The sequence below is a fragment of the Erigeron canadensis genome, chromosome 1 (assembly GCF_010389155.1).
Source record: "Erigeron canadensis isolate Cc75 chromosome 1, C_canadensis_v1, whole genome shotgun sequence".
Classification (NCBI taxonomy): domain Eukaryota; kingdom Viridiplantae; phylum Streptophyta; class Magnoliopsida; order Asterales; family Asteraceae; genus Erigeron; species Erigeron canadensis.
Window position 1 is genome coordinate 16,027,852 of NC_057761.1, and position 11,146 is coordinate 16,038,997.

General features: G+C 37.9%; 1 protein-coding gene across 1 annotated transcript; it reads right to left on the minus strand.

Annotated features, from left to right (window-relative positions):
* Positions 1-2,513: 2,513 nt before the first annotated feature.
* Positions 2,514-4,358, minus strand: LOC122585066. The gene is made up of 3 exons (XM_043757166.1): positions 3,294-4,358; positions 3,072-3,233; positions 2,514-2,855 (listed from the first exon to the last, which is right to left on the minus strand). Exons 1-3 carry the CDS (start codon positions 4,356-4,358, stop codon positions 2,514-2,516), a joined length of 1,569 nt encoding a protein of 522 aa, XP_043613101.1.
* Positions 4,359-11,146: the final 6,788 nt, after the last annotated feature.

Genomic DNA, 11,146 nt, shown 5'->3' on the forward strand with positions numbered 1-11,146 from the left:
AAGATCATGGTACTCCGGTGCTCTGCTGGTTCTGCTCTATCAGTGGTAGGCCTTCTCCTTTTTACTAGATTTGTTAGCTTATTTTCTCTGGATGCGTTATCTATCTGCAGTAATCGAAGCCATGCCCGTATTCGTTGTGGAAACAAAAGAATTTGTCTAAATTTTTGGTTCCTCTTCCGGATAGTGGTAATGGCCTGACAAATGTTTTTGCTATTTCTTATTGTTCTTTTGTAGTTGTTTGCCCTACTACCTGTAGGGGAGGGCTCATCAGCTGTAATGTTCTCCGTTGTCTTGGTTTGCTTTCCATTCTCCTTTATTATTGATTTCCATTTGGCCATAGCTTTTTCCACTATCTCTTCTGAATTCCTCCACTCGTGGAACTTCTCCATTAGTTCCAGGTAACTCCTTGTTTTGCATAGGCATAGATGTGGTATCAGGTTTCCCGATCGGAGACCGTGGATGGCTCCGGATATTCTTTCTTTATCTAATATATGTACTAGGTTTCGAGTGTTGTCTCCGTACCGCTTCAGAAAATCTTTCGCCTCGTCGTCTTCTTCTTGCTTGATAGTATGTGCCCGTAAGCGACAACCAAACTCCTTTTTTTAATTTTGACTTAAAGTCTTTGGAATCATGGATGCTTTCTTTCGCCGAAGTATGGTATCCTTTTGTACTGGATAAATGGTCTCCTATAGGGGTACAAATATCCTCCAGAGTAGTACTGTGGACATGCATTAGATGTCTGATATGCTCCCAGCCCAGGTGTTGATTGCACAACATCCGCCGCAAGTATCCCAGCTGGCGTTTTAGATAAATCGGATGCGGTGGGTACACTAGCTTCGGGCTTTTCGTCGTTTCGGGGTGACCTTTATTTTTGCCTCTTGTGTTCTTTTAGTTTGTTTAGATTTCCCTTGGTGGGCTATTGACGAGTCCTTGCTACTGTATAGTTGTCTTCTGCTTCTTGAATATGATATTTGTCTTCTTTCCCACGATTCCGTATTGTTTATGGCGGATTAAGTTGTGCAGCGCACTCGGGTGCGACGCAGTTGGGGTTCGAACAATATCTTTTCCGATGCTACCCTCCCTTATGTTGAGGTTATCGCCTGTTGCCTTGCCTGAGGCCATTATCTGTCAGGTCTCCTGACCTACTGCCTGTCCAGTTGGTAATTTCTAGCCTATTCCAGTTTTTTGTTCTTCTATGGAACTGCGTTCTTCGACCGGGAGTGTTTTGTCGTTGCATACCTCATAATGGTGGGTAATGTCTGACATAGGTTGTTCCGGAAAGGAATTAGGGTTTGACATAATTCTTTTTTGATCGTGGATGGATTCGAATTTGAGGGGAAAGGTCCCATGGATGGCGCCAATTTGTTTGATTAAATAATCGAACTATGACTCAACTTGAGGTGTGAGGTTGGTTTAGAGTGTTTTATTGGCGATTCCCTTCAGGTCAGAGGGCAGTAAGCCACTTTACGCCTTTAGTTGATTGTCCCTTAGCTAATTATGAGGCTTAGGGTTTGTCGGTGATAGTTAGGGATTCGAAGGTTGAATGTGTTTGGTGATGATGATGTGCCGTATGGCACCTCCTCTCCTTATATGGAGGGTAAACCATGGAGAGGAAGATAGAAATTTGGGTAAATCCCTTCCTTCTTTCGTGATATCATCTAAGTATGGAAGAGATATATTTAGGACTCTTAAACCGTGTCTTAGTTTATAGGAGTGTTTGATTTTATTCCTTTTTAGGAAGGCGGATAAACATGGAATAGATTTATGTGTATCCGTTCCCTATTATTTGTGATAATTATCTTTATGAGCCTCAGGAATACCGAGGTATACATCGTAGCTTCGGCTATGGATATGTTTGCTTGGCACAATATGTTAGTACCTTCGCTGTTTAAGAAGAGTCCTTTGTATCCAGTCTTTTATACATGGGTAAATGTAACAACCCCCAATTTCCAACTAGGACAATTTACTTAGATTTATCTACGTATCTATCCCTAGAGGTTTATTAAGGAAATTGACTTTCTAGACATTTAAGGCACAGTGATAATTGCCTTCTAGTTCAATGGAATGCTTAAAAATAGCTAGTCATCTTAGAAATGCCTTACAAACTCTAATTGAATAATCAAAGCCAATCTCAAAGAAACGATAATCTTGAATTAATGCGTACACTATCTACCAAGCAAGAATTCAAGTATCCCAATTAATCCAACAACCCAAATAATAATAATAAGCATTTGGAGTTTATAATAATATGACATATGTAATTATATTTTTTTTTGGGTAAAAGGTTACCCCGGTGAAGTATTATAAACACTATCAAAAACATCAGTACAAGTAAATAAACACTATCAAAAACATCAGTACAAGTAGTGTGACTGTTTGTCACATTAGTTCACATATATGACAAACCATATATGTGTGATTCATGCTCAACTAGCTACCAATTTAATCAGACTACACTTAAACAACTGTAAGCAATTTACAAGAAGGCACAAAGACAAACTAAACGGAATATGCTACTCGGCAACTTCATTCTTCATAATAAGCATCGAAGGTAGTTTCCATTCTTCAATGAGTCGTTTAGCAGCACTTGTGTCTTTTAGCTTCATTCCATGTAACTTTGAACGAACAGTCGAGAGAATTACATCTCGAATTTGTGCAGTGGTTCTCATTTTGTTGCTATATAACCTGTTGTTTCTTTCCTGCCATACAAAAAAAGCCGACGCAGCAAAAACAAGTCGTCCCACCACACTTGATATTGATGAGCCCGACGATATAGAGATGAGCCAAGCTATAATGTCATCTAGCAAAGCTGCAACGTGATCCATCTTGGCAAATGATCTAACCAGCATCCATACCTGAGAAGAAAAAGGACACTCAAAGAAAAGATGATTATGTGAGTCCGGACCATGCTTGCAAAGAGTGCAACAAAGTAAGTTCAGATTAGTCGCTCCTCCCACATCCCAATGCTTGAGTCGGTCCTGAGTCTTCAATTTACGTAGTAGAACCAACCAGATAAGGAATGCGTGTCGTGGAATACACTTCGAAAACCAAACAACATTCACCCAATTTACCTCAGGTTGCTTATACCTAATTGAATCCCACACAATAGATGCTGAAAATAGCTTTTCAACTCCATTTTCATCACGCCATATAAGAGTATCATTACGATCAGTGGACAGATTTGGGGGAGTAACAGGTATAAGTACAGGATATAAGTCATACCATGCAGTGGGCTATTTCCAGCCCTCATCACTCACTACATCGACCACTCTATCCTGAAGTGACAAGCCAACCCGTTTTATTTTTCTTGGTGTAATTATAGAACTAAGGGGTCCCAGCTTACACCATGAATCAAACCAAGCAGACGTTGATAACCCATTCCCAATTCTTGAATAGAAAAACGGTCGAAAAGTACTTCTTAACTGTAAAAGTTTGCGCCATCCCCAACTAGCACCTGCACGCAAAGGAACATCCCAAAAAGATCTACCTTTTAACCGGTTAGAATGGATCCATTGAACCCATAAAGACTTCCGATTCGTGATAATGCTCCACACATGTGCAGCCATGAGTGCTGTATTTGAATCTTCAATTCTACGTATACCAAGCCCACCTTCATATTTAGGAAGACATACTATCTTCCAAGAAACCTTCGCTTTTCCCCGTTTCATATCTCCTTGGTACCAAAGAAAACCTCTCATTTTCCTTTCCAGATCAGCAATAATACTCTTGGGGAGAATGAAAACCGAAGCCCAATACGTATGCAATGAGGATAAAACAGAATTAATAAGTTGGAGTCGCCTCGCAAATGATAAACTTTTATTTCTCCAATCTGAAATTCTTTTTTCCATCCTCTCCACCAATACCTTACAATCTCGATAAACTAACCTGGTAGAAATAAGTGGAACACCTAGATACCGAACATGAAGTTTACCTTCTTCGAAAGGAAGAATCTGCAAGATAGCTTGTTTAACATGATCCGAAACGTTGCAGAAGAAGACGGTACTTTTAGGCAAACTTGGAACGAGACCTGACATCTCTTTAAAAGCATTCAGCACTTCCATGAGAATCGAGGTCGAGCTAGTATCGCCCCTTGCAAAAAAGAATAAATCGTCTGCAAAACATAAGTTTATTAACTTTTCCTTCTCACAAAGCTGGTGGTAGCGAAAACATGGATTTCCAAGAGCAGCCTTCTTCTGTAAATACAAAGTTAACACTTCCATTACAAGCGTATATAAATATGGGGACATTGGATCCCCTTGTCGTAGCCCCCTTCGCCCTTTGAAAAATCCGTGCAAGTTACCATTAACACATATAGAGAACGATGTAGATGTAACACACGACAATATCCATCTAATCATTATTCCATGGAAACCGAATTCTCTCAGAATCCTGCCTAAAAAACCCAATCCACAGTGTCATACGCCTTCTGAATATCTACCTTGAACGCACATCTAGGGGGTCCACGGTTGATATGATAGTTGTGCATCAGATCTTGCGTAAGAAGTATGTTGTCCGATATTTTTCTACCCGAAACAAATGCTGATTGGTTAACATTAACAACGTCATCCAGTTAAGACCCATTCTTCGACCTCACATTATCTCAAAGATAGGAAATGGTGTTAATACGTCCATGTGGTCTGATAAATGGTGTACAATTGGTCCGTTAAATCAGTATATTACACCAAGAGCTATATATAATGCCGGTTTTTCAATGCAAGCTTCGGTTTCAGATTTGATTATGGATGGTGAATGGAAGTTCCCTGATGCGTGGTATGATCTCTTTCCAGTTCTTATTAATTTACCTGTACCTGAACTATTGCAGAATCAAGAAGACAACTTACTTTGGCAAGATCACAACAGCATAGATTCATCATACTCATCTACATCAGTATGGGATACTATTCGATATAGAGGAGCTGTAATTCCTTGGGTAAACTTGGTTTGGTACCCTCAGTGTATTCCTTGACATGCTTTTCATCTATGGCTCGTCATGAGGAGAAAACTCAAAACACAAGATCGAATGAAGCCTTGGGACGTCGGAAGTGAAACCAACATGCGCCTGATGTGCTACTCTCTTTGTCAACAAGGGATGGACTCTCACTCACACCTTTTCTTCGAATGTGAGTACTCACATAAGGTATGGTCTTCAATGAAGAAAATTGCTGGTATGCACCATATGTCACATTCTTGGGGTGATATTGTAGATTGAATAATCGATCAAAAGAACCAGAAATCTGCACAATTAGTGATCATAAAGCTACTTGTTGCTGCTTCGTCTTATTTTATATGGCAGGAAAGGAATTATAGGCTATTCTCAAGCAAGAGGGAGAATGATTTAGCTGAATCAATCAAGAACACGGTTCGATCGAAACTTATATCGATGAGATTCAAGAATACTCCATCAGTTCAACAATTGCTTGATGCTTGGAACCTGCCCGTGGGGCTTCTTCTAGATGATTGCTGATGTAGTTTGTTACGTTTCTTATTGCATTACATTATTATCTGATGTCTCCTAGGACGCATTGTTTCCTTGTCAAATTGTTTTTGTCTAGGCTTTCTAGTTTGGATATTCACATACATATGGCATGTCATATGTATGAACTAATATGACACTCTGTCATATTACTTGTACTTCTTTGATTATTGTTATAAAATTCATCAGGGGTGACGGCCTTTTACCGAAAAAAACAACGTCATCCAGCCCTTCTTTAATACGACTAGTAATTATCTTACTAATACATTTATACAAAACATTACCGCAAGATATTGGTCGATAATTAGTAATACGAGAAGGAGTGGTAACCTTTGGAACGAGTGCAATGATCGTGTGAATCAAATCCTTAAGCAGTTTACCATTATCAAAAAAATCCAGCACCGCCCTACAAACATCATTACCAACAATATCCCAAGAGCTTTTAAAAAACTTAGACGTATACCCATCCGGACCCGGTGCCTTATCATTCCCAATGTCAAAAATTGCATCTTTTATATCATCACAAGTAACACTTCTTACCATTCGATCAGCTTTGACACCCGATAGTTTATTAACAAAAATATCACTTGGAGGGACTCTAGATATGTTTCCCGCTCTACCAAGAAAATTCTCATAATAAGACACAAAAGCCTTTGGCACCGAGCTTCCCTCTTGGATCCGACCACTCACATCAGTAATAGCCTCAACCCGACTCCTGTGATTCTTACTTTTAACCGAACTATGGAAAAAAGCGGAATTAGAATCACCCACCTGTAGCCATTGTGTCTTTGATTTTTGTTTCAGAAACAACTCCTCATCAATAGAAGCTTGATTAAACGCATTTGAGATTGCAACTTCATCTCCTCGCAAAACTTCATTTGAGGGATCCAGCTCAATAGCTTTCTGAACCTGGTCTAGCTCATTTCGAAGTTGAGTGACTCGTTTATAAATATTTCCTTGAGATTCCAGCAGCTTACGAAGAGGAGATTTTAACAACCTCAGCTTCTTAACAACCCGAAACATATTATGACCATCAACTTCTTCTTTCCAAGCTTTACTCACAGCCTCCATAAACCCATCCTTATCAACCAGAAAATTTGCAAATTTAAATGGTTTTGGCCGATCCCTCTTTATAGAAGGTAACTTAAGTATACATGGAGAATGATCAAACACTCGATACGGTTGAAATATTACATAAGCTGATGGAAAAGCATCAGTAAACTCAATGTTTCCCATAACCCTATCGATTTTCTTTAAAATACCCACACCCTTTTTCGGTTTTTGAGTCCAAGTATAGTGGAGTCCGGTGCTATTTATGTCCATTACTTCCACCTGTTCAACACAGTCTTTGAACTCCCTCATACCCGTATTGATTACCGACGAGCCAAAAAGGTTATCTTCCAAGTTCAGCGATGAATTAAAGTCACCAAGTATAACCCATGGTTTATCTCTTACAAACAGCTTATGTGTGTACAAAGTCTCCCACAGTTGCCTCCTATTCTTATAATGATTATCAGCATAAATAAAAGAGCAAAAAAGAGCTTTTTGATCAATTTTAAAAACAACCTGTGTGTGAATTACTTGGCTCGTTTGAGAGAGAACCATCACATCCACAAGCTCCGGATTCCAACCTACGATAATTCGAGTTCCTTTTGGACACAATGCACCATTCAATGTCCAGTCCCATCGCCCACACATCTTCTTACACGTACCCAAAAGGTTAGAAACATCCATGTGTGACTCCATAATTGCACATACAGTCAATTTGTTATCATTCACCACCTGTCGAACCTCTTTCTATTTGAGGGGTCGATTCAAACCCCTTATGTTCCACGCAGCGATACTACCCATTTGACACCTGACCACCGGGAGTGCTTGCCCCCTTTGAGCTAGGTGGTGTCGTATGCGAACCCATAAAAGTTGAGGTTTCATTTGGAATTTCAATAACTTCATCCACATCATTATCAAAATCATCCTCACTATTATCCTACCTGCTGCCATCACTTTGCCTATCTTGCCTTCTTTCCTGCTTATTAGTATCTTCTTCAATGTCATCATAATCTTGTAGAGCTGAAAATGAGTTACTAGAAGAGGAACTCGGCTTATTATTATTATTACCAGAAGGTCGAGTAACCGGACGATACTCAACTTTCTGCTTTTGTTTATTCAAATGGATTCCTTGTTTCTGACCTTTCCTACCCTTCCTTGCTACTGTTTTGAACCCATCAGCATCAATAGTAGGAGTTTTCTTATTTACACTCACCTGTTTAGGGCATTGTGCATCTAAGTGCCCAAACACGTTGCAAGTGGAACAACGTGGAGGCCTCCATTCATACTGAACTTTAATTTTTTCCTTAGAATACCCTTCACCATCCAAGTCCGGAACAGCCAATACGAAATCATCTATAAACTCCTTGTCCGACTTCATATCAATCAACGCACGAGCAAAATTACTCCTTCCCCATGATTCTAAGCACATAGTATTCGTATACGTATCTAGCATTTTAGGGTCACCCAGTTTAGATGCTAATAAACTAAGCCCATCTTCTGAGTATGCTGCCATTGGAACACCATGCAACCGCACCCACACCGGTATGGACCTGATGTCCTCCTTTTTCAGATTAATAGTTGGGTTCCACTCATTCAAAATGACAGGAACACTTCGAATCAACCAAGGTCCACCTTTAACACTCTGCATCAAATATTAATAAAAGACATATATATGCATGGTTATATAAATGAGTTCATTAAAAAATTTAAATATATAAAACACACCACATGCATAAATATCAACTAACCAATAAGCAAGCAACTAGTTCTTACACTTCTTACACCTTACCCTCATGTGTACACTCTAGTACACACCCATAAATATATAAATACATATATATACATGGCATGAGCATGCATCTAGCCTTCAATCGATCCAAGTGCATCACCAAGCACCACCACCAAACCATGGTTAGTCTTTTACTACTCTTGTCAACCAATGAGCAAACACCTAGCCCACTTTCTCCCCCTCCCTTTCTTTTGAACGACTACACACACACACACACACACACACTTCACTCTTTTACTCTTATTTCTCTCAAACACAACCCATACACACATATTTCCTCTTACACTCCTCTCTCTCTCACACACACACCCTCTCTCTCTCTCTTGTTCTCTCTTCTCGTGGACAGCAAAAGGAAGGCAGAAAAATGCCTTTGAATACCCCAAAAAACAATCAATAAACATCATCTTTGCAACTCCTTGTTGTAACAAATCTATACCATAATCAACCCCACATGAAATGGATGATATTGGAGCTCAAGAAGGCTGCCAAAACAGCTCCTATAGCTGCTGATTTCGGGCCACATACAAGCCAAAATGGAGGTTTAAATCTTTAACTATCAACTATAATAATAAGAGTTTTAGGCTAGATTATTAAAGAGTTAATTCAAATAAGGTTTAAGGGTTATTGCAAGCTTGGATTAAGGGTTATATGGAGTCTAGAAAGCCATGAAAATCTGAACCTTTTCTTCATCAAAACCAAGTTCATCAAGGGTATAAACCTCTATCTCTTTGTTTAATCTATCATGTTTTTGTATATACTAAAAGATCATTATCAAAAGTCTATGTTTTCTCTTGATTATTTGAAAAACACACTTGATGAAGGCATGTTAATAGAATCTTTCCTTTAATGCCATTGCATGTCAAGATCTAGGGAAAAGATTCAAGGATTTAACTCAAATAAGACCCAAAAGTGTTGTTTTATGTTAATGTCTAGTGAAAGTGACTTTTTGCTTGAAGAAAATAAAGATATATTTGCATATACTCATAAATATATTTCTGTATATTTTCATGGATAAACTCATTTTGATGTTAAAAGTAAGATTTAATAAAGGTTTTGTTGTTAACAAGGTTAGATCTTGTCATGCAAGTACATAAGTTGTGATAAATTAGTTGTTAAGAGCTTGGACTTGAGATGGATCTTTGAAGGATGATTGCTGAACTTGAAATTGATTGAAATCTGTATATTTGATGTTAAGAGATACAAAATAAAGTAATAATCTTGTTAGTGGTAATCTAGAGGCTAAAACAAGCAACCAACACCATTGGTGAGTTGATATAACCGATAAACATTCTGACAGAATTAATCTTCTGTCTTAGAATGGGAAAACTGAATAAGTGAGGGCATTTTCATGCAAAATTTCCAAAATAAAAGTTGTAGAGGAGCGAGTTAAGTTTAACCTCCAATTGAAATTACTCAAAAACACTAAACCAAACGAAAGATATGGTTTTTCTACTGAAACTGGTCAAAACTGTAATTTTATTTGAATATTTTATAAACTTTAACAATTTTTATCTCCTAAACCAAAAGGCTCCAGGAGGTCATACTTGGTGGAAAGTAATTTCAATGTGACTTGAACTTAAATTAAAATCATGGGATTTTTCCAACAATCAAAACCCCGAGAACTTTTATAAAACTTCTGATGTCGCAAGCAGTGCCCATTCGGGACAGTTTTTGTTTGGATAATTTTTAAGGACACCAAACATTATCTAAAAATTCACCAAAATACTAGATACATATAAGTCATTGTTTAAAAATCATGAAGGTCCAAACAATTCGTCTTGACCCCAAAATAGTAGCCAATATTTCATAAAAATGTGAAGTATAAACAGATAATTCTGAAGTGAACTAATAATTTGTGTAATGGGCCATGTAATGAACCAAAGAGTTAATGGGCTAGCCTGGCCCAATTAGTGAACGCAAAAAGGACCATAAATCTGTAGGCCCAATTGGCCCAATAACCCATATAGCGCAATAATCAATATGACCCATTAAGCACATAACCCAAATAAGGTCAAGCCCAATAACTAAATTAAGCCCAATTAAATCACTTAAAAGCCCATAACACTTGGCCCAATTGATAATGGCCCATAACATTTAAACGAATTTCATAAACCAAGTAATCGTAAGACAAATCGAGAAATATGCGAGTTGAAGACACGTGTAATCAAAATAAAACAAAGATGATTAAGTGAGATAGACATAAGTAATTATGTTAACCAAACTATATATTGATATCACAAATGCTAATTCGTGTTAAAATCGGTTACACATCAAATGATGAATAAGGATAATATAACCTAATATGACATTTCTATATGATAACCTAATATATCAAGTGAAACCACAAATGAAGCCAAGTTACCGAAAATCTAACAACTTATAACTACGCATGTAATGAAAGTAACCTTTTACACCATCAATCTATACAACCAAAACGATGCGAATGTTAGCATTATACTTGGATCCCACCATTTATAGCAACATAATGAAAGTGACATTTCTAAGTGATGGCTTAAGGTAGGAACTTATGTATATTAGTCCTCTCGTAGGGATAAGTTTGGCTTTGATATACGAATGAGGAGCATAAGGAATATATGATCAAGGAAGCTATAGATGGGAAGTACCCATTTTGGATATATGAATATAATGCGTGGCATATCAAGGTAAGTCATAGCCCCCTTTCAAAACTATTTTATGTGTTTAACTTTCGGGGTGAAAAGCATGATAAATAAATAAAATTCCTTTCTATATAAGAAATGATTCTTGATAGTATGTTTATGATAAGGAATATATGTTGTATGTTCAATGTGATCTATGTTATATGATGAGCTTGA